Below are 26266 nucleotides of genomic sequence, written 5' to 3'. Positions count from 1 at the left end.
AAGATTGCTTAGCAGATATCTTTGCCATTTCACTAACAATTTCGTATTTAACGAGGAACAAAGCAAACAACTGAATGAGTAATCTCCGTTTGTAAAAATTATCAAAAATACGGAAAAAAATACCGGCAATAATGAGGTAAGAAAGCAGGTAACTGAGATAATCCTGTTTGTCATGGCAGTTGAACAAAGCTACAATCTCTGAAACATGTTAGATATAGCGCACATCATCGTTTAATAACTATTACAATGATCTGATGCTTTTCAATCTTTAAGCATCCGTATTGGCTCACATAATAAGAAATGGATGCATAATTCACACTAACTCTGCCTCAATAAAACTTATCAACTAACATATACATCAAATTACATAAGATAACAGGAAAGTATGTGGTTTTACCAAGCAGCTAGTCTTTGCGTGTTGTGACCCGTGCTCGTTTCTCTACTAAGCGTGTATTTACCAAATTCTCTTTGTACATGAAAGTTTCTAGACCGATCCTATAAATAGCGCATATTAATCTGTTCGCTGATCATCCGAGATGGGATGTTGGCTCTATTCAATAATATCATGTCTTGTTTAACTTGTTGGATAGAAATGCTACTGTAGTTCACGAATAGAATTGGAGAAAACTATATTTTAACTAACACATATTTCAAGAAAGCCAAGTCTGTATTTCGTTTGTATTGTTTGTTTCCAAGTATGCATTGTCTCTATAAGTTCCGACTCGTTTATTTTTACATTCTTCGTTGATCTTATCATTATATTTGTATTGGTCTACAGGTCCACACGTTTTTTCTTTTCTGTAAACAAAGATTTTTTTCACTTTTAGAGTATCCAGCGGGCCAACAAGCACTTGATTGGACTTCAGGTAGTTTTTTATGAAGTCAAGAAAATATGGATTATTAACCGCATATTCATCGAATTCCTCTATAATGGTAGATAACGAACCTAAAGCATGGCGATTCGATAGTTCTGGTGATATTATTCTAGAGATGAACACTGGAATGTTATGTATCGGTTGTAATTTGTCAGACTTTGTAGAAACATTGCGTTTATCATTGATCTCAAACTTTTGAAGTTTTTTCGCAAAATTATATTTATTTTGAAGTGGATCTTCGTGTGAATTGGGTGAAAAAGTCTGAGAAAATTCCACTAAACTTGGATACTGGGCTACTGCATTCGAGTGGTTGCCTTCTGCTACATTATTCGAGATTTCTTCGGCTCTGGCACACATTTTAACGTTGGTCTGGGTGTGCGCCTCATTGCTGGTGTATGAGATAGGAATTTCGTTTTTAACGACATCTGGATGAACCATTTTCACGCAGCAACTTTCTACATTACTATTTTGTTCTATACCAATTTTCTCACAATTTTCAGATGATGATGTTTCCACGTCCCTTACTCTCTTGGTACAAAAGCCATAATCTGCTGGTTTTCTCTTGTCGATCATTATTTCTTTTTCCTTTTCCACATGTATGAGATTTTTTGCAGCTTCAACTATGTCATTCGTAGAGTTTTCATTATACTTTCCTTGTGATGATCGATTAGGTTCTATTTTTCTCAGCTGAGCCTTTTTTTCGAGTATTTGCTCCTTAAGTGTTTTCTCCGCCGTATCTTTGCCTTCAGAACGTAATATATGCATGATCGAATGCTTTCTATCTTTCAAATTACGTGTTGGCAGCTGATTTTGAGGAATACAAGCATATTCACTAATTCCGCTTTTCTGGCCATCAGGTATCTTCGCATCAATAGGGTCTCCTGCCTTTAAAATTGTTGATCGGTCCTCCGGTCCACTTGGTTCAACATGGACTGGTTTTTCTACTTCAGAAGCTATCGGTTGACTCTTATATTTATCGTGACCGTGTTCGTCTAGCGATGGTTGATCAATAAGTGAGGGTTTTTTCGTGTCACTAGTGTTTTCAGTGTTTTCGGTGTTTTCGGTGTTTGCAGTGTTTGCAGTGTTTGCAGTGTTTTCAGTGTTTTCAGTGTTTTCGGTGTTTTCGGTGTTTTCGGTGTTTTCAGTGTTTTCAGTGTTTTCAGTGTTTGCCGTGTTTGCAGTGTTTGCAGGTGCTATATTGACAATGATAGTAGATTTTTCCGCTTTTTCGTTTTTAGCTTGCAATACATTTTCTACACCCAACGTAGTTTCAATGTTTTTCGTGTTTAGCGCTTCTCTTGGATTCGCAGCACCGGAGATATTTGCTACAATCTCAGTGCGTACCTTCTTTTCATCATTTCTAGAATCTGATGCTTGCTCATAATCACTGGTAGTTAAGCCTATTGGTTGTGAAGCACAGTTTATATCGGGGTTATCTCTTCCAGTTTGAATAGAATTATCGTGATGCTCAGCATGCACATTCACATTATGGTCCAAAGTTGAATCTTTCGTATTTCTTGTATCTTTAATTTCATCATTATTCGTTACATTTTCGCTCATCATGTTCAACCCAGTTGTTTCACCCCTTAATTTTGCCAAACTGCACTCAGTTCCAGCACTCGTTTCATGTTCAACATCTGCTGTTTTTGATATTATATCTTTTTTACTGTTTGCTTGCTGATCATACCGTGAAACTTTAAATTCCTTCCATTTTATTTCATTTGTATGGTTTATGTAACTCTGTTTTACAGGATATTTCATGGCTTTTGACTCAGGCCAAGATTTTCTTGGTTGAGAACGCTCACCAACATCTGTCAAATCTTCATAAATAGATGGTTTCCTATTATGGTAGCTTGAATGATTATGAATAATATCTGTGTTATATCGCCAAAGATCGTTGTACTCGGATGAATTATTGAAGTTTTCATCTATTCCAGTATAATTGGTGTGAAAGCTATGGTCAACGCTTTCATTAACCTTCCAGAAATTATCATTAAAATTTGATATGGGAGTAGTTTTTAGGGCTGCATCCTTTAAGTCTGGCGTAGTAACTGTTATACCGCTGTAATCCATTTCACAATCACTAACACTATCCATTGGTATGACTCTTTTTACTAGTGCATCGTTGGTACTTGTCCTATGGATGAATTTGGGCCTACAAATAAGAATAATAACCACAAAGGAACTTGTGATTATGATGAAATATAATAGCATAGATAGTTACTGTATTTTCATATTTATATAGAGATAATAAATGAAAGTCAAAACACCGGAGTGATAAATTGTGAAAACGTTAATATTTACGCGCTGGAATATGACATTGACATTTATTTAATAGTTGCGAATAATAGTTAGACATAAAATAAGTTTGTATCAATTTTTAAAAGTATATGATATGCTGGTGATAGTTAGCATCTCGAGGAGAACCGTGAACCAATGGGTCTAAAGCACCAAATTAGTTTAATTAATTGATTATCATTCATAGACAATATTTAATTTTTAAATAAGAATATTTAACCCGATTCTGAGTGCAAAACGTATGTGTCACGTACATCAAACAAATTTCTGGTGGGCAAGTGCTCTTCCTTCTATCTCAATCATTGATTCATATCCGAAGATCACTGGTGGATATTGATCAATACCCGTGATTTTAATGTTATTTTTGATTTATTAGTGTTGGCATCCACAAGAAACTCAAAATTTAAGAAACTTTATAACACTCGAACCATGGTCAAACACACAGGTATTGTAAAAAGTATCGGTAGCATTTGGCAGTTAATTAGGGTAATTTCATGTATTCTTGAATTTTGAAATTGATTTTTTGTTATATACGAAAATTGTGAACATCGCTTCAGATAAATTATAGCTAAGAATGTTAGTAATTTTATTAAAATCCGAAGTGCATGTTTCATTGCAAGGTTCAAATCAAACCGTGGCTATCATGGATACCAACGTAGTTTTCCCATCTTATTTTGAGACGATAGGTGGCACAGGCTATTGTGAACGAACATACTTCAAAAAGAAAATGATAACAATCAACAATTAAAGCCTTTTTTTGAATGTGTTACATGTGGATGTGTATAACTAAAATGTTTAATTCTACAATACGCAGAATCACTGCCATCTGCGTGTTTATGCTTGTTAAGGAAGATTTAAAGTTACGGTGAGCCATTTGTATTGGAAATTAACATATCGTATGGATAAAAATACGAAGAATAATGATTTTAAACTCGATATATTTCTTTTTGCTTTTCAACTCGTGGGTGATGGTAATTTTTAATTAGAATGGCGCGGTAATCCGTCTTTTGACAGCAAAAATTTACTTAATAGTTCATTAATATAAATAAAAAAACAGCTCGGGAACTAATTAGTCGGTTCCGGATCAAGACAAATGATCTAAATTGTTATCAAATTCGTTTCATCTAAGACCGCTCAGCCATTTTCATAAACAACATTAAAAGACATGATTATTAGCCGGAGATTAATTCTTTACCTCCTAATGAAAGATTGAAAATAAGTGAAAGCAACCGAAAAACATAAAGTGACATACTAAAAGAAGAAAATATCAATCGATAAACAATACAGCCTTGTTCCATTATACAAACAGAAGTAGTATAGCTAATCTCAGTATATTTTTTGTAAAAAATGGCAAAGCGCATCCAAAATAATTAATGAGTAACAATATTTCGTGTTAAACCTCGTGTAAAACACAAAACTAAAACTTTGTACTTTTTTGGGAGCAAATATTTTTATTTCTATTGAAATAACTAACCATTTTGAAACTGTTTTTATCTATATGATGACGACACGTTTTTTTTTCTAAAGGCATGTTTATTTATTTCCATGCCATCTTTCTAGATATTACTTCGCACCAAATATTAGATTACAGCAACTTGACAGCAGGTATTATAGTACAGTGCTAATTGCTAAAACGTCCTTGGATCTACCCTCTTTATCAATGACAAGCTCGATGAAATGGTTCAGCCATGCACCTCTGAGAACTTTCATGCTGAATACGAGTTTTTTTTGTGTTTGTTGTACGTGGAATGAATATCTCATCCTTTCTACTGAGTGGTTAATCATATCAATAAACAATTAACCATATTTCGATTATTCAAAAACATTTACCGACCTTGCACGAGAAATACTGCTTTGCTTTGTTCCTACCGGCTTTTTGTATTTTCAGTGCATATTCTCAGTATATGAATAGTAATTTCTGATCTATCGCCCAAGACGGCAATTTTAACAATCTTTATGATCCAAAAAGAAAGAACTCGCCAGCGACATTGAAAGAACATGGAATGTATATGTGTCAAAAGTGATGTTTCGCCTTGTTTGCCATTGAATAGCTACAGACAAGGGAGACTGATCATGATTATCTCAACGAAATAAATTCTGTGCCAATATGTTCAAATCATAACCAATTCGGAGTTGATTAAAGTCATTATAAATTTTGTAAACTACTTTTTAATGAATCGTTTTACCTAGCCAGTTCACATATTAACGTCGAATTCTTGGTGATATACACGTGTAACGCAAAGAGTTGAAGAATTAAGTTGATATTGGCGTTGGTGCATTAAGAACACTAGGGATTGGAGATAATCGCGGTCGATATAATTAAACATTTTTTGTAAGAAATTACGGAGCTGCTCATTTGGATTCTGTGTTCCACTGTCAATCATATCCCGTAAGGCCGAAACATATAACTTAGACAGCTTAATTTTCGGTACGTCTGTTCTAATTCTCTCATTCCTGAATTCACTGTACGATACTACCAATACATCGATGGAATGGGGCAAGAAACATAGGTGAAATGGATCACTGAAAAATGCTCCATCAATTACCAATGCTTTCAGGTTTGGAAAGTTTTTCAAAACACAACTGGCGATAATTTGATCTTGATCATCACTCGCTACGGACGAATTGCTCATATTTAGCAGCTTAAGACTTTCTGGCAGATAAATAAACGATTCTTTCCCTGCAGTTTCTAAGCTGGCTTGAAGTGTCTGCAGGTTGTGTAGATTTTTCAGATATTTGCAATTACAGTTGCTCATAAGAACTCCGTGGTAATGCAACTCCTTAATTTTTGATATGGCATATGAGCCGAAGATAGCGGTCAAAAGCTCATCTACTGCCTGGTTTGATTCTCTGACTGTTTTTATCGTCGATTTAATGGGTTGTTCAAAAGAATTATTTGTTGATTCACAACCAATATTTTCCTGCGATCCGTAAATTTTGTATCGATTTGTTAAATGATACTCCAAATTGAACAATTGTGAGTTATCTAATCTGTAACTACCAATCACCAGGCGATTTATCGTCTCAAATTCGTTAAAGAAATCAGAGATATCAGCAGCATTATTCGGTATGTCGTATAAAACTAGAATATTTGTTCTAATTGGGCCTTTGAGTGTAAATTTGCTTGTTGATGCTATTGAAAAATCAATCTCGATTTCATCAAAGCATTTCGGGCCTGAAAGATCGAAAATACCTTCACATGCTGATATTGTCAATTTTCTGCAGTTGTTGTTTATGATAAGGCCTGAATGATCGTCAACTTTTACCATCAACAGCTTAATCCAACGAAATTCATCCATTAGCTTGATTTGTTCGGTGATATGGCACTTTTTCAGCGAGAATTTGCTGAACGAATTTCCGTATGGTCTAATTTTTAGACTAGTCTGCCAATTGAAATGTAATTTGACATTCAAAAATCCTGAAAATTTCAGATTGCCCTTTGTTTGGCTGATATCGACGGTTTTACGCTTATCTTCAACAATTATACTGATATTATCGGTAACTTCAACATAGTAGAAGGTTATTGCCTGAATACTTTGATCAACATTAACCGTTCCTTTAACTAGTGCTTCGGTTAATTTGCATCTGTTAGGACTTCTAGGATAATTTATACGAAAAAACAATTTCGATTTGTCGCTCTTCAAATAAATGCTGTTAAATCCGGCCATTCCTGACAAGTAAAACTGTCCAATTGTCTGACATAATTTCAACTCTTGGCACTTATTTTGAAATATAATAGCGGATTCTTTTTTTACCGTACAAAGATAGAGGTGGACAGACTTAAAATCGTTTTCGAATACAAAATCGCTCTGTAATTCTACTTCTTTACATCTCAGCGAATCGACACCATCCATAACCTTGTAAACACCTATGTCCAAGACATTCCTCAGGTACACTACTGTGTTTTTTATTGGCTGAGCCACTGACTTCACAAAGTCTATTGAAAAGCTAGCATAAAAGATATTATTGGTTGAAACTACACCGGATTCTGTGCAACTACTCAAATATGACTTGTAAGGTTTCACTCGATAAGTGAGACGTTTTATACGACCTGATTCCCATAAATCTAGCCTTTCAATCCAGGACAAAGCTGGTGTTACAAACATATCACCCGTCAACGTGGTCAAAACACTGGTTAATGGCCATCGATCATTTACAAATATGATTAGCTTATTGTTAAGATAATCATGTCTAAATTTTTCGTAAAATTCACTCGCATTATCGAACAGATAACTAGATGTCACTTCTAGGCACTCGAATAAGAATCCTAAGTTGAATTCCTTCAGTGGTATATACTTTCCCACGGTTATTGCCTTCTTCTTTTCGCCATAAACTTTAGCTACACAAGTTGGACCATCTGTCAGGTATAATTCGGTAGTATGGTTTACAATTTCCTTAAATTTTTCAAAAACTATGAGAGAATTACATTGATTTCTTTGTAGTTGGGTTAAATAATATGGCTCGATAAATCTTAGTTCCTCATTTGGATCAAACAAAGAAGTTAATGCTTGTTGATCATCTTGCAAATTCATGCATATGTTATATGCCATGCCCTCGTTACGATCCAAACAAAAAAACACTTTCTGAAATATGCATCGCATTTCCTCTAAAGAAAATGTATTAATGTTATCACTTGTTGAAGTCATAATTTTTTCAAATAATGATTTTTTAAATGGCATATTCACAATTTTAAACCTTTTGCTTGTATCGTTATTCGCCAGTATATAATCACGGTAACTAGAATAGTTTCTTTTTGTTTGATTCTTGGTCAGAAATTGTACTGCTGTACTATTCAGCAGAACATCTTCGGCACACTCGGAAATTCCCAAAATATGTTGTTTCTGACCGTATTCCTGAATATTGTAGTTGAAGCTAGTCGTGCCTGCTTCCAAAGAACTTAAAAACTCCATCATATTTGTTTCTCTCAGGTTATAAATTACCATGTACTCATTATTTCCTTCCTCTGTCCATGATTGAAATACAAATATATATACGACAGCCACGGTAACATAATCATATAATGAAGTTATCAACATGTTTTGAAGGATATTTTGGTTCAATAAATAGCTTAAACTAACATTTTAAAGGCAAATCATATTTTGTTCCCAAATAGGTTATTTTAATTTTAAATACAATTTGACTTAATAAGTGAATTAAAACATGGTGAACTATCTCAATAATACTGTGATATTATACATTTGTTGACTATTGCAGCTAAAATTGTAGTTTATTCGCTACATTATTTTGCACTAGAAACTCGCTGCTAAGAAAGCGATAACTTTATAATGCTTGCTTTTGAACGAATACGTTGCAGCAACCTGTCATTTTGATTATTTGTTTGTATTTACAGCACGGCTTGTCTAGAAATACACCTCCTGAATATTTACAAAATTAATTAGTATCACTAATTTTTTTATGACTTCTTACTATACACAAATGAGGAACTTAAACGAAGTATTGCGTTATGATAAAGTGTTTGTCAGACTGTACTGTACTACATTGTGTGCAATACCCATTCAATGAAGAATGTTATCGCTAGTTATAGCGTAAGACAAATAATAGAACCTAGTTTTGTGAAAGTTCTTATATTGGAATATACAAGTTGGTAGATAATGGAATAGGTAAGTTCGGAATACAGAAACAGAAAAAATACTGGTTAACACGTTCACGCAAGTTCAATTACATAATTTACAAGTTTGGTTCAAAAAACTGCTGCTGCTACATTAGATTTGGATGAGGCAGTATTTCGTGACATACCAATAAAAAGTATAAAAATTTAATTAACCAACCAGAACTTTATAGTTCATTTTCCATACTTGTTATATTATTCAATGTGGTATTTGGAGATAATCATGCATGGGACAAGTTTCTAACATGTTTAATTTGTATTACCATCACAAGGCACAGGATGCCTGCGCCCGACAGACCCAACACCAGAACCTATCTAAATGCGTATGTTTAGATGATGAAATGATTTTTTTCAGTTTGTTCGCTAAATTATGAAACATCATTTGATAACTGGGCAGTAATTTATTTACCAGAGCTTTGTTGATCCTTGAGATAATGGAACGCAGACACGGATTGTTAGGGATTTGCTCAGGTCCTGGCAGAACTATGATGTACATAGTCTACAATGACGAATATGCCGTTGCCTTCGATATTACGGACATAAAAATACTAATGCATGCGCTGGAAATCAATCCGCCTGCCATGTTCATGGAGATGATGGACGTTTTTAAGTGTAGAAAGATGTTTAAAAGGAAGCTTCTTGCAATATTTACCACGCAATATCGCCAGCATTGTGATATTTACAGGTGCCATTACGACTTTTTGTCCAAAAGCATATTTTTTGGAAGAAATTTGAAAGAAAAAAGGTACTGTTTTGAAGACTTTGAAATTTTGGTTCTAGCTATCCCGTGCTGTACCAATGATTCCTTCAGTTTTCTGATAGATGACTATTTAATTCTTGGAAGTGTAGTTTCCTATCTGGGATACGGTAAATTTTATAAAGGAACAACCGAAAAATTGAATTATACGTTCAAAAAATTCAGTACTAACGTGAAACCACACGTAATATGTTGTTATGGACGTGATTTTTCTCGGGCAGGCTACAGATTTGCGTGTGAATATTTCGAAGTTCCTACCGAATTTCGGAGCAAAAAATTTCTTACGTTCGGCGAGGAACAAGTCTATAACCCCTTTTTTAACTACAAGAAGCTTATGGATGAAGGTAATATAGAAAGTTTAAATACACTGATACACACTAGAAATAGGCACAAACGTATGTGATGGTGTATGATATGCCATCACGGTGGCATCGCTATGTGTGCTGGATCGAAGGAAAGGACCTGAAATGTACTAGATTTAGTACTTTGTTAAAACATACCAAGTAATGAAATATTACAGCCTAACAATATGTTTTATTTAAATTATTATCGTATGATTGGCATTAAATGAAGACAACCTCTCCAAACGCAGATATAACACCATAACACATCCTTACGGCTAAACAAACCGAAAAACACGTAACATCATAAACTATGCACAAACACATTCCATACGAAAAAAACTGAAATAAATTGTCGTAATTAAACCCAAAAATTGCACAGTATGTCAGTCCGTAGACAACGGAATTAAAAAGTGCAAAAAGGAGCACGTATGTTGTGTTCCGAACGGATTTTTCCCTCACATTATTATTGAAACATTTGTCTCCTTTTATATCACCGAAGAGATACTTGCGGAACACGAGCTCGTCAAGACATGGAAACATCACAATTTTCTCGAAAAACATCTCACAGTACTCTATCAACCTTTTTCGTGCGTTTAGACATATCCGGTACTCGGAGAAAAACAAACGGTGCATGCGCAGCTTAACAAAAGTAAGGACGAGCGCAAACGAAAGAGCCAGCATACAAAGCATTCTGTTCCGATTAATGAACTTAAAATCCCTGATAAACAACTTACGGTACACGAATACGCCGCCAATGAACGAAAGGGACATAATTATAAAATCGGCTGCTGTGTTGATAGTTCGGAAAAGAGGCTCGCGAGCAGGCTTGCATTTTTTGAGGTAATAGGATAACGCAGCGTTTTTTATGTGGATGAAGATGAATGGAATGAGGACATTCAGTGCAAATTTTAGTTTGCGACCGTAGAGCATTAAGAGGGGTGCGATAATCCCCTTTTTATGAATTGCTGAAGCACGAACCATTGGCAGCGAGCCATCCGAGCAGTCCAAATTGGAAAGGTTTGATCAACTTGTCATCCACCAGGGATGTATAAATCCGTTAAATTTATGTACGTCGACCTTGAGTACCGTTTTGCGGTATGACTACAAATTATGATGAGGGTTGCAGCAAAAGATTGCAGGCCAGAACGAACTTTCTACTGTGTAGAAGGAAATCATAAATAAAGTTCTCTTTAAAAATACAATAAGGTGTTATTTTATCCAAATACAAAGTCAGAAATGTACATACGGTGCTATTACCATATTTCATAGCATTTGGCACGTATAAAATGGTTGTTACAGCTGTAGTCAACATCCTAGAGAGGATTAAACATCAATATAAGGCCATGTATTTAATAGGCGCTTGGCAAATACAATTAAATAAAAATTTTTAAGTTGTACTACCATTGATGTACTTCATTTCAATGATAATGTTGTTGTATTAGTAACAATAGAATGGTATCTCATTTTTCCACGGAAGAAAACACTTCACGTTCTGATTGTAAAATCTTGTTTGGCAAAGCCTATTAACCAAGTATAACTGTGCTATCCAACCTATATTTTTGTTTGTCAACCCTACATGCTGTTTGGTCGCGGTAATTGTCATATCTCAGCTATCATCACTAAAAAGGACTCCTCCATTTCAACAATAAATAATATTTCTACATCAGTCCAACCTGATGGAAAACAAAGCAGGCACTCCTAAAATGGCTTGAAATGTATTTTTGTGCTGTTCTCGAACAAATATTTTTTGTACGAATTAGTTGTCACGGGCATGATGAGCGTTCAAAACTACTTTTTTGCCGCTAATTGAATGTACTTTTACGATGATTGTACAATAAAAAGCCGCTATGCTGAATTTTAATGATCACGTCCTATGACAGGAGTGTCTCGTATAGCATTAGGAAAATTTTGAGAAATATGAAACCATTTTATGTAAGAACAATTTTATCTACTCGCTATACCATATTTGAGCTCGTAGAAAGATTAATTAATCTTTGTTCTTCGGTTTATTGCTATAACACGACCGATTTAAATTACGACGCTTAATTAAAGTACATTCAACTATTTTAACATAGTCAAATGTGGATAAATTTTGTACACATGGATAGCAGCAAAGAGGGTCGAAAATAACATGGCATGGTTTTTTCTATTTATCGGTACTGCTCCGCGTTGCGCGGTCATTCGGCGGCTGATGAGTCAAATCAAGTGATTAATTCAAATAATAAATTTATTAGTTGCGCCAGAAAGCCAAACAATTATCAACTTTGACATGTGATAAATGGACACATAGGAGATAGCCATGAAGAATAATTGTTACCTCATATTACCGATCAGACATGCAGAACAGCTGCTAACAAAGATAATCTTGTATTGAGAAACACGTTTACGGTGAATTATGGCAGTTCAACAAAAATACTAGGATAGTCAAGGAGATGTATCAACTCTAAGGGATGTTTTACCTGCGTAATTTACTCAGAAACGATTCGTTTTATGCTAATATTAATTTAAAATTCTTCGTGTTATTTTATCATTTTTTATTTGTACAAAAAGATCCAGAATCAATCACCGAATACCTTTTGCTCAGAAATTAGCACAAACAAAATTTTTGAGACATATTTATTCGTTGAGATGGTATTTGGTTGATATTTAGAAACAAAGATGAAAATGTATCATTGTAACGGAAATATTATCCTAATAAATGTTTTTTTCATCCAAAACATGTTTATTAACCCAACCTAATAAATGTCTGTCTCTTTAGGGATGTTTTGTAATTTGACTTGCAAATCTGATTTACAGGTTGAAATCCTTACAAATAACAAATTACCACTTATCTGGGTGAGTAGACAATAAATAAATACGTTGTTGGAAAAAAATAAGAAATTGCTGATACATGAGAATATCAGTCTAATGATTGTTGATTTTTAATAAGCTTTCACATATCAAAGCTAAATTGTTTGCACTTCTCACACCAAGAAAATCCGTTGAAATAGTGATCGTATTGTCAGGTTCTAAATATCAGCCAGTGCAAATAATCTGTTGTTCAAACGATAATGTGCCATTTGACAGAAATACTTATATGGTTTTAGAACGATACAAATATGTTCAGCACGTGATGTGGTCGTATCTTTTACACATTTTCCTGAGATGGCACATGCCAAATTTTTTTATAATCGTGTTCAGAGGTGATTAAAATTTAATTTATCATAACCTACTTTATCACTCACGTAAAATTTATTTAAATGGGCGGATTTCATTTGAGAAACCCTTGGAATGAACAGAAACACAAACGATGACAAAAAGAAGATTATGGAGTTGCTAAAAACTATTAAAGAAGGGCGTTGGCAGCTTACGCAGTTTAAATCTGGTAAGACAAATACCACGCTATTTTGTACAAACGATGATTATAAAGTTGTGGCCAAAATTTACGGAAAAAATACGAGCGATTTCATCAACCGAGAAATTGAAAAGTCTAACATTTCGTATCTTCATACGTACGGACTGGCACCTCGTATCATGGCATCGTACGAGAATGGATTTATAATCGATTATATACCCGGCAAAGAGCTCCAGGAAGTAGAGATTCAGGCACATTACGAAGTGATTGCACGGAAAATGAGAAAATGGCACACTATCAAAAGTTCAGGTGTGCCAACACTGTTCAAAACAATGCTGGACTGGTACTGGAAGGCGCACGTGCACCACAACAGCATGCTGGAGAATTACAACATCTACGATTTCATTATAGAAACGGAGAGAAAAGTTAAGCACTGTGAAGTCGGGTTCTGCCACAACGATCTTCTGGCTTCAAACATAATTATACTGAACAGCCCTGTGTGTGAGAAAGACTTGGTTATAAGTTCTATATCCGAAACGAGTGCCCGTCCTATGTATGAAGTTGATGAGGTGCAATTCATAGATTTCGAATATTCGGGTCCAAACTACACCGCATACGATGTTGCCAACCACTTTGCCGAGTACGTTGGGTATTCGTTTGATAAGAGCAAAATGCCGAGCGAGAGTTTTAAGCAAGAGTTTATTAGGACGTACATGTACTCAGGGTTTACGGTAAATGATAAGATAATTGATGACTTTCTGAAGGATGTTAATGTTTTTATACCGGTTTCTCATTGCTATTGGGGCCTTTGGGCGTTACTAAAGGGTCAAACCAAAGAAAAAGACTTTGATTACTTCAAATATGCTAAGTTTAAGTTGGATTTGGTAAATTATAAGGTAAAGAATCATCGCAGTGAGTAGCGTACAATTTTTGTAGTAAAAAGCTTTTAAATTGTTCGATAATAATAAAATTACTTAGTTTATGTTTAATAATCACTGCTTAGGAGAAAATTTCATCGAACATTTACACAAGGTGTGCATGTTCAGTATTGATAAGATATTTAACAGCAAGACCTCTTCCTAGGTGTGATATGAAGGGTAAATTTAGCTTTGCCCGTTCGTTTCTTTTCCCTAGCTATTACTCTGTTGTCTGGTGTATTTTCCAATTGCACTTTTAACTTTAGCAACAAAAACAACCGATGAGTGATAAATTTACTCTTTTCAATTAACCTTATACGTTCTTCTAGTTACTTTTCGAAGCATCACGTTACAAGTAAATTTATTCATTTAAAATTCTTCGCTTCATTGCTTGTATTACGTAATTCATTAACACGGTGCGGGTTGTATATTTTTTCCTGTTTTGACTCGGTAAAAATAGAAATAACAATCCTGCACTTATTTCATTTTATATTTAGGGACATCCATCGTGATAAAAATTTTAATCAATATACAAGGAATATTTTACGTATTATACAACAATATTAACTAGCAACGTACTTTTTTTGATATGAAGGTTATTTGATCATCTTTATCCCGTATTATTGTTGATGACAACATAATACGATGTCTTGATCTTGAGTTTCTAGTAAATGAGCGTAACTGTTTATAACCCTCAGGTTTTAGTTTCTTATTTTTTTGTATAATCTATCTGTCTAAATGGTATATATCGGCTGGTAATTGCTTTTTCTGTGTATAAAGAGTGATAGCCCACTTTTTAACTCAGATGAGTTACGAAACTTGTCAGATGTCAAAATGGGAAAGAATTTGATCATGTCTCTTTTTTGAGCTATTTGTGCGTATCGTCTGTTAATCACCATGAGTAATGCAGATTATACCATATCAATAATGTAAATTTATAGGATGTTGATGAATTTAGTTTGGATGATTAGCTGTGAACTGTTGGTAATATCAATTTTTTTAATAAAATTGCTTAATAAGTCTGATGGATTTTTATTCCGGATAAATTTGTTATAAAATATTTGAAAAGTTAAACATACGAGTCTAATGCTAAAAAGTTAATTAGTTTTGTTTTTCCGTTCATGACATCTATCAATTTAACGTGGTACCGTGTCAAGGAAACTGTCAAAGTTGAAAACTATTACAACAATTGATTTTTACAATGCCAAATAGGACCATGCTCTTCACTGATATTCATTTGGAAGAAATACTTGTGATTTACAAGTCAAATATGGTACGGAATACGTGTAATAATGAATGTGTTCGTACCATCTGATTATCCAATAGATTGTTCCATTTAATTTATACCGAAGTAATAAAAGGCTCAGAACAAAATAGCATTGTTTTAAGAATCTGGCCGTTCATTAAATCTTAATGTGGAATTAATCCCACAGAAGTGGTTACAATTACGCTGGTGAAAAGTTACGGGTATGAAATAAATTTTATCTTCTTAAAATGGATTGATCATACGGTGTAAATCATCGGCATGTCGTATCATCTCATTTTTAATCTTAAATGTAAGAATTGCAGACTTTTTGTGAGAATGAACCAAGAGATATGAAATTGAGTACAAAGCATTTTGCCTTCGCGCAAGAATAACGCCTTTCTAACAATTTAGTAATTTTTGGAAGTTCAAAAAATATTTTATCTTTTACCAAAAAGGATATTTAGAAGAAGTATAAATAAAATGATTGCTGCACAAGCAAATGTTTTATAACATAGGCCATGTGACACATTTGACAACAAACTTGTTTTTACGGTTTTGTTTGGAAGAAAGTGATGCACCGTTATACGAGTATGTAGCTTACGATGCACTATTCGATTTAAATAGAGACATGGATACGGGTGCTTTGGAGAAAATTGGTGATTTTTTAAATTTGTTCGATCATTACGATGAGTTTTTACCGGAGCAGCATGTAAGGAGCGCACTAAATAACCGGAGAATACGATCCAGAGAAGAGCAGTTTAAAATTGCTTTAAAAAAAGAAATGAAGTTATTCCCAAACAGACACGTGGTAGTGAAGGAGATATTAGTATCGTGTAGAATTGTAAGGCTCCCGATGACCAGAGTTATGTGCGAGAAAATTGTTGATATGATGCGAAACAGATCAGAGATGATCTTCACGATAAAAGATCTTCATACGATTTTGTTAAACTGGTTTTGGTATTTTATGAAGGAAAAAAGAGCAGTTTTTAATATTTGTCAGGTACTTCAAAGCATACCTAACTCCCTGTACAAGCTGCGGTGCCTGGATGAAGAAAAAGGCACTGAAAATGGCCAACCGACCAAGAGACTGAGAATGGACAACTGGCCTTTGCAAACAAACATCGATTTAAATGTACTACGTTGTGCCGTTCAATCAGAGATGTGCTTTACATTGCGAGACGATGATTTCCAAACATCAGTATCACCCGAAAATCAGAGCCGCAATAAGCTTGAATGGCAATTCGACCTCAAGGATCTGAATATAGGATATCTCATCAGCGAGCTTGAAATAAATTACAGATACCTCATCGAAAATGAGCAATTACTTCACAAAAAGTTCGCTGATGACTGCTCACTGATTGTAACGGTAAATTTGGAAGTTGTAAAACGAAAATCGAATATGTCTGATGAACGCATCGTTGAACAGATGGTTCGTAATACCTTGGCATCACAGTTCTTAAATTGCGACAGTGTCACAGACATAATACTTTATGTTCATGGCGGTGACTGCCCACAAGACCTATTCGAGATACCGCTATCAAAAAAATTTACCAAAATAATTCTCGTAAATTGCTCGCTTCGTCTTGTGCAGGCCTTGTCATATTATACAGAACATGTGTGTGTTCATAGCGATGCCTACAAATTTCAAAAATTGCAATTGTTACCGGCCAATGTCAAAGAATTGAGGCTAACCAATCTAAAATTCCTAAATGATTATTTATTGCCCGATAATATCGAGTGCTTTGCGTTGAAGAATAGCGTTCTATCAAATGGATCTGTGTTGAGAATAAATGAGAATATCAGGGCGATTGACGTGGTGTCAACACCTGGCCATTATTCCCTGCCGAAGAGAACAGGGTTGAGCGATATTGTTCTGCCGGAAACAGATGGTTGTGCGTTGGAATTTGTCCATTGCATCGATAATAGCGCATGCTTACGAATGGAAAGTGTCGAAATAGACCAGGAGGTAACGCTGCCCTTTACAAACATCTCATTGATAAACGTGAGTGTATCGAGTAGACTGGTTATAGCTGAGACAATGGAAAAGATTGTGATTAATAAGTGTTCTGGTCTTTTTGATATTTCTAATATTTTATTGGACTACAAAGGCAAGTTTAACAGGGGAATGTCGCTCAGGTATGAAATGAACAAAGGAACAAGCGCATTAGAAATTAGAAAATTTGTGTTTAATAATACGATTAAGATTAGAGAAGACGTATCTACGCTGATATTAGATCGTATAATCGTAGAGAGAAATTCAAGTCTAGAAGTAAATACGCGCTGTGAAAAGATAGTCGTTAATGGCTGTTATGCACGCATAATCTTGTCTAATATCATAAATTTGACTAACATTGACCTCAGTACATATGGTGTTGATGATTTAGTTCTTGTTTTTCCGCGATGTTTGGATACGGTGAAGATTCTTAAAATACGGTACAACTATGTCAACACCTGTGTGTTGGAGAAGTTGGTTAAAACATGTAGAAACATGGAAAGGTTTCATCTTTGGCATTCACTTCAGGAGATGAGCGAGAATGCTGGTACTTATATGCTGGGCAGCATAGATAGCTGTGATGGTATGCCACATGAAGTGGCATACCCTCTGGAACCGCACAACAACACACACAGCAGAACTACCAGTAATTCACAACATATTCATTGGAAGAGAAACACTAAAATTAATGAATTTTTATGTTCTGTACTTGCAGAGCATGCAAATACAAACATATATGAAATGGAGTTGTCTGGATTTGCGATCACATATGATAATTTTCATCAAATACATCTCCATTATCTGTTGGAACGGCTTGTTCTGTGCCCTTACTGGCTTTTATCCGCTATTTTCCAACATTCTTTCCCCATGCTGAAGTATTTGAAGCTTTGCCAAGGCTACGAACAAGAAACAGACATGACGCGCATAAAAGATCCTTCCAACGCGTACTTATCGACTTTCCACCAGCTTGAAACCTTCATTTCAACGAATTATATTTTTGGAGACCCCCAGTTTCTGCTCTCGTTACCGAAAAACCTTAAGAACTTGGAATTACCGCTGTACGAGTTTGAGGATGAGCTGCTCACTGAGATTGTGAGAGACAAACTGAGAATAAGGAGACTTGTGATACACCATCCTAATTTTGGTGAGGAACTCTTCGAAAACAACAAAATCAATGAAGCATCGACGCTAGCGGAAATGGTTCGTACACTGTGCGAATATTTAGAGTTTACTTCGCTCGATTTCTTTGCATACAAGTCTGGGCACGTAATTTATTATCTTGATCCGATAAGCTTGAAGATTATCGAGTCCACAAATGAAACTGCTGATCTGAACGAATAAATCGATGTTTGCAATCGGATACCCGGTCCTAGATCATAAATAATTCTTTTTCTTAAAAGTGTATTTATTAATCGCTTCATTCTCGGTAACTTCCGTATCTCAGGATTTAAAATTTGTTTACTGTTGTCCAAAGAAGCGCCTTATTAGTATGTTGGCATGGGAGATGAGAATCTGAGGAATAACAAATTTATTTACTACTCCTATTGCAACACACTGTTGCATCACACCGATTCGTAAATAAAATTGGTAGTCCGCTAAGTAATTAGTGTTCCAAGGAGGAGGTACGGTTAAAATGCGTATTAGCTATTACTAACGGTCAATGACTTTCAAACAGTACGTTAGTATCCTTTGATCAAATTATTCGATACGTCAAACAGTATACGTACCGTGAGCCACATTCCTATTCATTAAATGCTTTGAAAATGAGCAATATCCTTGCACAGACCAGCAAAAAATGTTACGAATTTTTATTGAAAGCAAACAATCAGTACATCATCCGCCACATAAAACAGACACCCTGCTGTTTTTTAGCGTGTTTTATTTCCAATTTACATTCCAATAGCCGTAAAAGTGTTTATGGTTCACTTTCTGTTCTATCTAAATCCCTTTGGCATGGTTAAACGGTTCCTTTTTCTTCTTGCAGCAGGTCTTTTTTTCGGTGCTGAACTAGCGCTGACTGTTGGTTCATTCTCTTTATTTTTATCTCCCTTTATTATTTCATCGGTATTGTCAGCGATGTCTTCTACTATGCTGTCATCATTTCGTTTCTTAGTCACATCCCTTGAATATTTATTCCACATTGGAACACTGACCTTCCTACTCATGTCCTTCATTTTTGTATCAATTATTGTCGCCGATTCTTCCTCTTTTTCGCACGAATTGTTAAGATTACCACCTTGCGCTTTGAAATCAATCGACTCCATTTGCTTTAAGGGAATCTTTTCAGCAGAACAATAATCGTTTATTACCGTTTTACCCTTTAATTTGCTTTGTGACCTTTTAGGTTCTCTTTTCTTCGCCTTCTCCACCTCATTTTCTTCTTTCATCCGATCCTTCAAGTTTCTTTTTGCTTTCTCACCGCTATATTTTGACTTGCCCTGTGAAATCAGAGCGAAGCTATCACTCGTGTCCTTCATTGTTTCTGGTGCTGTGCCATTCGCGCTGCACTCGTCAACGGTTTCTATTTTAACTTCATCTTTACGTACTTCAGTACTTTCAATGGCTTTAGATAGCTTTGACATTGTAGCCGTACCTTTCTTCACCGCAATACTTAACCTTATGCTCTTCTTGATATTATGAGGTGATATGCTGCTCTTATCTGTATCATATGCTTCGTTGTTAATAACATTCTCGTTTGACAGAGTTCTGCTCATCATATTTTTCTCGTTTTTCAATTTCTCATTTTCTTTCCCGGAAGCTGTCACAACTTTTAAAGGATCGTTTCTCAATTTACAATCGGAATGGCTCTTTCTCATATCTTTACTTTGTTTCACGTCGTGTTCATGTCCTTCTTTTCCAGATACAGCACTTTCTCTTTCCTCCACAATTTGCCTGCCATTCCGATCGTTCCTTTTGTCTTTTTTCTCGACACCTTTCTTGTCCTTTTTTATCTCATTATCATCTTTCTGTAATTTACTCAAATAATTGAGAAAGATCTTCTCTTTAGCACGTTCCAACTCCTCCTCCTCATTCTTCTCTCTACTCATGTTTTTCATCAGTAAATCATCAAAATTACATTCATTCTCGGCAACACCTTCCTGTTTCTTTATCTTAGCACACTCCCTCTCTATAATTTCTTTCCAATTAGCCGGAAAACCGTCCTTAAAAAGCACAAGCAAACTCTCGTCAAACAATGGATGGGGTAACTCTCCCGTAAACCGTTCCACCTTATAAACGGTGCAATTTTCTGTTACCACTACGTTAAAATTGGCATTTTCTATAAAAGAAGTCTGTATCAGCGTATTATCGTTGATATATCCCATCACTATTACTTTATATGTGCTATTCTTGTTGATAAGCTTGAACGACCAGTTATGTAATGTTTTATGGGCGACGAGACGGGGATGTCTGAGACGAAATATTTTGTAGTTAGGCAGGTTTTTTAATTTGCCACGGTTTAGAATGTCTGTGTTGGGTATTATTGGCATTTTTGGGGTGGAGGGGGGTAAAATATTCGTTTATATAGATGGCGAAGCAACCATAGCTTATCGCTGTTTACTGCAGTTGCAGTGTTTAAACAGTGTAGTTTATCTTAATATGCGTCTAATTGGCAGTAAAGTTGGTGCGGCGAGCTTAATTATAGAGCATGCGATATTTTGTTGTAATATATAAAAAATACTTCCTACGCTATGTATCGGCATATTAACGCATTTCGATGAAATAACTGTACGAAGGGACGGATTAACAATATAAATAATTCTATAAAGTGATTTGCATCTGAATATGAACGTATTTTACACCATTGAAGGATCATTAAGAAATACAGGTATTACTAGATTCACACAAAATACTTGAAAAGGAACACCGTTCAGACAATGTGCCTGTCCGAATGATGTTATGTGAGGTGCAAGATAAATCGTTTGTAATAAAAGAATGAATAGGCACTTTAAAGGCTATAGACAAATCAAATGAGGGTTGGTAGCATAAGTGGGGAGATTCGGGATAAAATGAAAATGAACCGCGTTTCCATTCAAATACCAATTTATAACAGTGATTGATCAGAACATGTAAGTAAGGGATGTAAAATCATGATATTTCTGTGCTTTGGATAAAGAACCATCTCAGATAAACCTAACTAAACCATATTTGGCCACGAACAGAGTGCATTCAAATACTACACAGCGAATTCGGTAGACATAAAATTGGACGAGGTGTTCAGTGTGAGATGAAAGAAACAACATCGCTGAGAGTGTATTTCTTGAGTTTTTAGTATGGATAAAAGATACCAGTGAATTCTGCAGGAGAAGAGGATAACTCGATAGATGAGGAAGGTTATGATACTTACATGTTTAACAAGTATAATTTTAATTTGTAGATCGGATGTTAAGCTTTATTTCAAATCGGCAACACGCTAATTAACAGCACTCTAGCTTCACAAATCTGCTCAGGATATCATTAAAAATTTTTTGAAACCTGTCTTTTCGGATGAGCGGAGTTTCCATGTATTCGATAAAGGAACGAAACGCGCAGCTATGTAATTTCTTAATTGTTTGAATGAACTGTATTTTATCGTTGTGGGTGAAGTTCTTGGTCAACGATGTACCATTTCCAGTATGTGTGGTGTCCTGGTCGTTAACTAGGCAGTTAAGCGCTATTTGTCTATAATCAGGTAATTGCAGATGAGTATTGTTGTACGTGATGAGTTCTTTTTCTTTCACTTTATTAGATTGAAAGGTATGTACGGCCAAGTCGGGGGATGATTCGGTGCATTGAATCTTTAATTGTTCCTTGGTTGTTCTTTTATCCACATTTTGAGTTTTTTGCACATCACCAGCTTGTTTCACCTTGTATCTTGCATTTCGCTTAACCTTTGTGTTGAACTCGGTGTTTGTATTCTTACAGCGAATGCTAGCCATTTTGTTCTTACACTTCATATTCGCCTTGCCCGGTTGCTTAATCTTGCGTTTTATTCCGCTGTTTTTTCGCTGTTTTATGCATTTTGATCTTGAAGGCCTTTGTTGAACTGTCATGTCAGATATTTGTACGTCTACCGATCCACTTTTACTCACTTGCTCAACATATGTCTCGCTATTATGGGTCTCGTCACTACAAGCTTTGTTGTTATGCACTTCATTATTATTAAACTCCATTTCAACACTCTTTTCACTATTGCCACTCCTCTCGTATTCTTTCATCAACTCGTTTCTATCGAAATAATAGCCATTAACCATCTGCCCAGTTTTAATGAACTTTTCCTTTGCACTCAAATATTTCAGCACTCTAACCTGTTGCCTTGGCGTAAGAAACCGCATCTCTTCTTCATACATAGATTTAAATGGCCGATAAACACCGAGAGGCTTGCGCTTCCTTCTTCGCCGTTTTACCACTTGTTTCGTTACACATTCGATCGGGTCGTTAGAAAGTGGTGAGGGTATAACCGAAGTATCGATAAAAGCATTCTTTGATGGATCAGTGGCTGATGACATTGATGGGCAATCATAGGGAAGACGACGATATTTGGGAAATTGATTTGGAGGGAAATATTGAGGAGTGCGCAGGGTTAGCAATGAAGTGGGCAGTTATGTCACAGCAAATAACATATTATGTGCAAATTCTAACGTTTAAAGTCTGTAGACAATGCTGTTTTAAGGATATAGCATTCATTTTAATTACATAAATTTATTTTCATATAACATGTGAGATGTGCTTCAAATAGCGGTATATGAGATAAATCCAAATTTTCTGATGTGTAAAGTAACAGATAAACGTACTGTTACTGAAAAAAATAAATCTAAATTAAGAATTCTGTGAAGATGACTGTTTATCATGTATACCAAGAAATGCTCTGATTACAAACAGAAATAAACGAGTGATGCGACAAAATTTGCAAGAGGCACGAGTTACCACTAATTTCAATTACGTTTATCTCGTTTTCCACAAAACACAATGTTTCTGTTCTCTTCATCTAGCTGGTATTTGCAAAGACAGTGAAGTGTCAGACTATGTTCAACAAAATTTGGCGTTAATTATTACACATTAAACATTTATAATTAAATATTTTATGGATAAAAAGTTTAGTGCCTGTGCCAAATATCCGTTCAAAACCGAATATTTTATGACGGAATGAACAGTTTTCCTTAATAATTCATTGATACCGATAGATTAAAAAGATGTATACTCTGATTTTCATGGTTCAAAAGCCACGATCAACCGACGCGAAATGATAAAGGAAGGGAGAAAATAGTATTTCGGTTGAGAGAGCGTTTTATAACACTTAATCAGACATAGAAAATGATAGAGCTGTATCTGATGCTTACTGTTCCTCTGATTTCTTTGGTAGTAACAATGCCACAAGATACCCGATCAATTCACCAACAGAAGAATTATTCAACATTTTAATGATAACCAACCACGTCTGAATTATTGCATCGAGCCAATGATCTACACTATTAATTATTGCTGCTGTGTTATTACACGGTCAAAATTTTTTTCCAGAAGCAGTACTTGCATATATTCGTTGTGTCTTTTCTTTTGCACGGAAATGTGCTGATAAAAGCAATTCACAAAACTTTCTTAGTTTTGCTCTTAAAGACGAGTTTTTAACATGAATACATACGGTAAGATGATATTTAATTCGTTTAATGGCATGTAATGCTGCCATAATGTTCAAAAAACTGCGAAGAGTTTCCCTCTCAAAATTGTTGAAAAATTTTCTATCCAAGATGGGCCATGACACTTCCTCTAACAATCCAAAGCTCTCAACCGACACAGGTAGTAATAACATTATCCGGAATTACACTCTTGGAATATGAATTCTTACAAAAAAATGTTCCTAGGCATTACACACTCACTAGAACGTTGACGACATCAACATCGTACTTGGTCGTGAGCAGACCCACTTTTAGCGAAAAGTACATATGTGCCTTGCAGTGGAACATCCCTATAATACACATATCGTTCTTGTACAACACACACGTTCCTGTTAAATCATTCCTGATAACACCGTTCCAGAACATGAAATTTACAATTGAAGATGTGAACAATCCGATCTTTAAAAACTATTTTGTATGCCAGGGCGCAGTTTATGTGGAAAATATGCGAATTGATCTTGATTTTCTGATAGCGGACGGTGAAAATGAGCGAAAGAAATTTGCGGATAAATACGGTATTCCTGTGATACGAACATCAGATGTATTTAGAAATAATTATAGGAAATTCCAGAAAAAAAATTGGTTATTCGCACTCAGAGACATGTCGGCGCACAAGAGGAAAGATGCACAGAACAGAGAAGAATTGGCACAAAGCGCAAGTTGTGGTGAAGACCTAGATGGGAAAACGCATTTAGAAATGAGTGGAAATGATGCAAAGATATTCAAGGATAAGATATTTTATTTGGACAGCGATTATTTGTCAAAAAAACTGATACATCACTTGAAGAAGCTGATAATAGAAAATGGCGGTTTTAGACTTTCACATGGTGCAAAAAACACGGATTACGTGATTTCAGAGAACGATCTTTCCTTCGAATTCATATTTCATTGCATAGAAAACGGCGAACTTTTGCTTCCTGCTCTCTTCCAGAACAACAGTGCCAAACCTATTAGAGTGCTGGAAGGATGCACCTTTATTGTGACCACCAAATACAACGAAGAAATAAACAACAAAATACGTGCCATGGGTGGCAGAATCAAAGATAAATATGACTATACCGTTACGCACTTCGTTACTGAACATGAAAAATTGAGGAAGAACGCTAAGTGTGTGAGTAAGGAATGGATTGATAAGTGCCTGTATTTGATGAAAAAATGTGAAGAACGGATATGCATTCTGAGGTTGCCCACCAGGCAAACTGTTTCATACAATATGGAAAAGGAGATTGTTGTTCAGTTCACTGGTTTGCCGCCAGATCTCAAGGCTAAACTGAAGATGAAGTTAGACGCACTCAATATCAAATATATGGAGAATGAACAGATGAAGGGTGTTACGCATCTTATATCGGCAAACTTAGCAACTTCAGAAAAATTTTTGTGTGCTATGGTGAGTGGCATACCTATTATCAAACCGGATGTTGCAGATAACGATTTGAGCAGCCTGATGTGGACAGAGGAAGATGCTGATGAAAAAGACAAAAAAATCGTAAGAGCCGTAAAATATTGGCGGGATTTAATTCGGAAGTCACACCGACTTCCTTTTTCAGGATGGCGGGTCAAGCTTTTCTGTGTGAAGTCACGGCTCGGATCATATCGTCGCGTGTTAGAGTGTGGTGGTGCCGAAATAGTGGAGACGCAATGGACTCACAGTTTCAAATCAAAGGATTATAAAGAAATCATAGACAGAGATGCACATGTACGCACCACCGATCATATCTTTTCATATTTATTCTCCAGAATACAAAAAAACGATTAAGAAACGATGGACCACAGCTTTCGTGAATATACATAGATCGGATACAATTTAACATAATATTAATACTTTTTGCAAAGCAATTCGGCACAGTGCTGCTTATATTTGTGACAACAATGTTACCAGGTCAATCATTCTAGTAATGGTAGAGTGGCTGTGAAGATGGTTATTAGATGTAGATAATAAAGATAAATCGATGAACGAGTCATTTTTATCATATATTCACAATTGTAAATCAGTGAATGATGGGATAATATTGTACCAGAAAGAAACCGATGGCAGTGACACCGATTAAAAATCTATTCAAGCTCCTGCCAACCAATATTTACACAAACAAGGCAGGCTATCAATTATGATGGCTACATAGATAATGTTGCCATAATAACATTCGTATTATTAGAAATAGCCTGCTAAGCTAGTTTACAACATATTATTAGAGTGTATCTCACATCAAAGACGTATTACAAACC

General features: G+C 35.4%; 9 protein-coding genes across 9 annotated transcripts; 4 read left to right on the top strand and 5 right to left on the bottom strand.

The window, feature by feature from the left end:
* Nucleotides 1-587: 587 nt before the first annotated feature.
* On the bottom strand, nucleotides 588-3089 carry VCUG_02315 (uncharacterized protein; the record flags this gene model as incomplete). The annotated part of the gene is made up of 1 exon (XM_008077134.1): nucleotides 588-3089. The coding sequence occupies one exon, from the start codon at nucleotides 3087-3089 to the stop codon at nucleotides 651-653; it is 2439 nt and encodes an 812-aa protein (XP_008075325.1). The 3' UTR covers nucleotides 588-650.
* A 2270-nt stretch (nucleotides 3090-5359) lies between these two features.
* VCUG_02314 (uncharacterized protein) lies at nucleotides 5360-8209 on the bottom strand (the record flags this gene model as incomplete). Its single annotated transcript, XM_008077133.1, has 1 exon — nucleotides 5360-8209. One exon carries the CDS (start codon nucleotides 8207-8209, stop codon nucleotides 5369-5371), a length of 2841 nt encoding a protein of 946 aa, XP_008075324.1. The 3' UTR covers nucleotides 5360-5368.
* A 1027-nt stretch (nucleotides 8210-9236) lies between these two features.
* Nucleotides 9237-9962, top strand: VCUG_02313 (uncharacterized protein; the record flags this gene model as incomplete). The annotated part of the gene is made up of 1 exon (XM_008077132.1): nucleotides 9237-9962. One exon carries the CDS (start codon nucleotides 9237-9239, stop codon nucleotides 9960-9962), a length of 726 nt encoding a protein of 241 aa, XP_008075323.1.
* A 113-nt stretch (nucleotides 9963-10075) lies between these two features.
* On the bottom strand, nucleotides 10076-10833 carry VCUG_02312 (uncharacterized protein; the record flags this gene model as incomplete). The annotated part of the gene is made up of 1 exon (XM_008077131.1): nucleotides 10076-10833. The coding sequence occupies one exon, from the start codon at nucleotides 10831-10833 to the stop codon at nucleotides 10123-10125; it is 711 nt and encodes a 236-aa protein (XP_008075322.1). The 3' UTR covers nucleotides 10076-10122.
* Nucleotides 10834-13167: 2334 nt separating this feature from the next.
* VCUG_02311 (serine/threonine protein kinase) lies at nucleotides 13168-14193 on the top strand. Its single transcript, XM_008077130.1, has one exon. The coding sequence runs from the start codon at nucleotides 13174-13176 to the stop codon at nucleotides 14155-14157; it is 984 nt and encodes a 327-aa protein (XP_008075321.1). The 5' UTR covers nucleotides 13168-13173; the 3' UTR covers nucleotides 14158-14193.
* A 1706-nt stretch (nucleotides 14194-15899) lies between these two features.
* On the top strand, nucleotides 15900-18760 carry VCUG_02310 (uncharacterized protein; the record flags this gene model as incomplete). Its single annotated transcript, XM_008077129.1, has 1 exon — nucleotides 15900-18760. The coding sequence occupies one exon, from the start codon at nucleotides 15900-15902 to the stop codon at nucleotides 18732-18734; it is 2835 nt and encodes a 944-aa protein (XP_008075320.1). The 3' UTR covers nucleotides 18735-18760.
* A 321-nt stretch (nucleotides 18761-19081) lies between these two features.
* Nucleotides 19082-20886, bottom strand: VCUG_02309 (uncharacterized protein). The gene has a single exon (XM_008077128.1). The coding sequence runs from the start codon at nucleotides 20879-20881 to the stop codon at nucleotides 19328-19330; it is 1554 nt and encodes a 517-aa protein (XP_008075319.1). The 5' UTR covers nucleotides 20882-20886; the 3' UTR covers nucleotides 19082-19327.
* Nucleotides 20887-21751: 865 nt separating this feature from the next.
* VCUG_02308 (uncharacterized protein) lies at nucleotides 21752-22933 on the bottom strand. Its single transcript, XM_008077127.1, has one exon. The coding sequence runs from the start codon at nucleotides 22877-22879 to the stop codon at nucleotides 21809-21811; it is 1071 nt and encodes a 356-aa protein (XP_008075318.1). The 5' UTR covers nucleotides 22880-22933; the 3' UTR covers nucleotides 21752-21808.
* Nucleotides 22934-24122: 1189 nt separating this feature from the next.
* VCUG_02307 (uncharacterized protein) lies at nucleotides 24123-25995 on the top strand (the record flags this gene model as incomplete). Its single annotated transcript, XM_008077126.1, has 1 exon — nucleotides 24123-25995. One exon carries the CDS (start codon nucleotides 24123-24125, stop codon nucleotides 25797-25799), a length of 1677 nt encoding a protein of 558 aa, XP_008075317.1. The 3' UTR covers nucleotides 25800-25995.
* Between the last annotated feature and the right edge of the window lie 271 nt (nucleotides 25996-26266).

Source organism: Vavraia culicis, assembly GCF_000192795.1.
Source record: "Vavraia culicis subsp. floridensis unplaced genomic scaffold supercont1.54, whole genome shotgun sequence".
Lineage (NCBI taxonomy): Eukaryota > Fungi > Microsporidia > Pleistophoridae > Vavraia > Vavraia culicis.
Note: the sequence above shows the minus strand (reverse complement) of the source record. Positions and strands in the feature narration are given on the sequence as shown.

Excerpts from the sequence above, each read along its gene's own strand:
- VCUG_02309 (XM_008077128.1), bottom strand. The coding sequence starts at position 20,881 with ATGCCAATAATACCCAACACAGACATTCTAAACCGTGGCAAATTAAAA.
- VCUG_02311 (XM_008077130.1), top strand. The coding sequence starts at position 13,174 with ATGAACAGAAACACAAACGATGACAAAAAGAAGATTATGGAGTTGCTA.
- VCUG_02308 (XM_008077127.1), bottom strand. The coding sequence starts at position 22,879 with ATGTCATCAGCCACTGATCCATCAAAGAATGCTTTTATCGATACTTCG.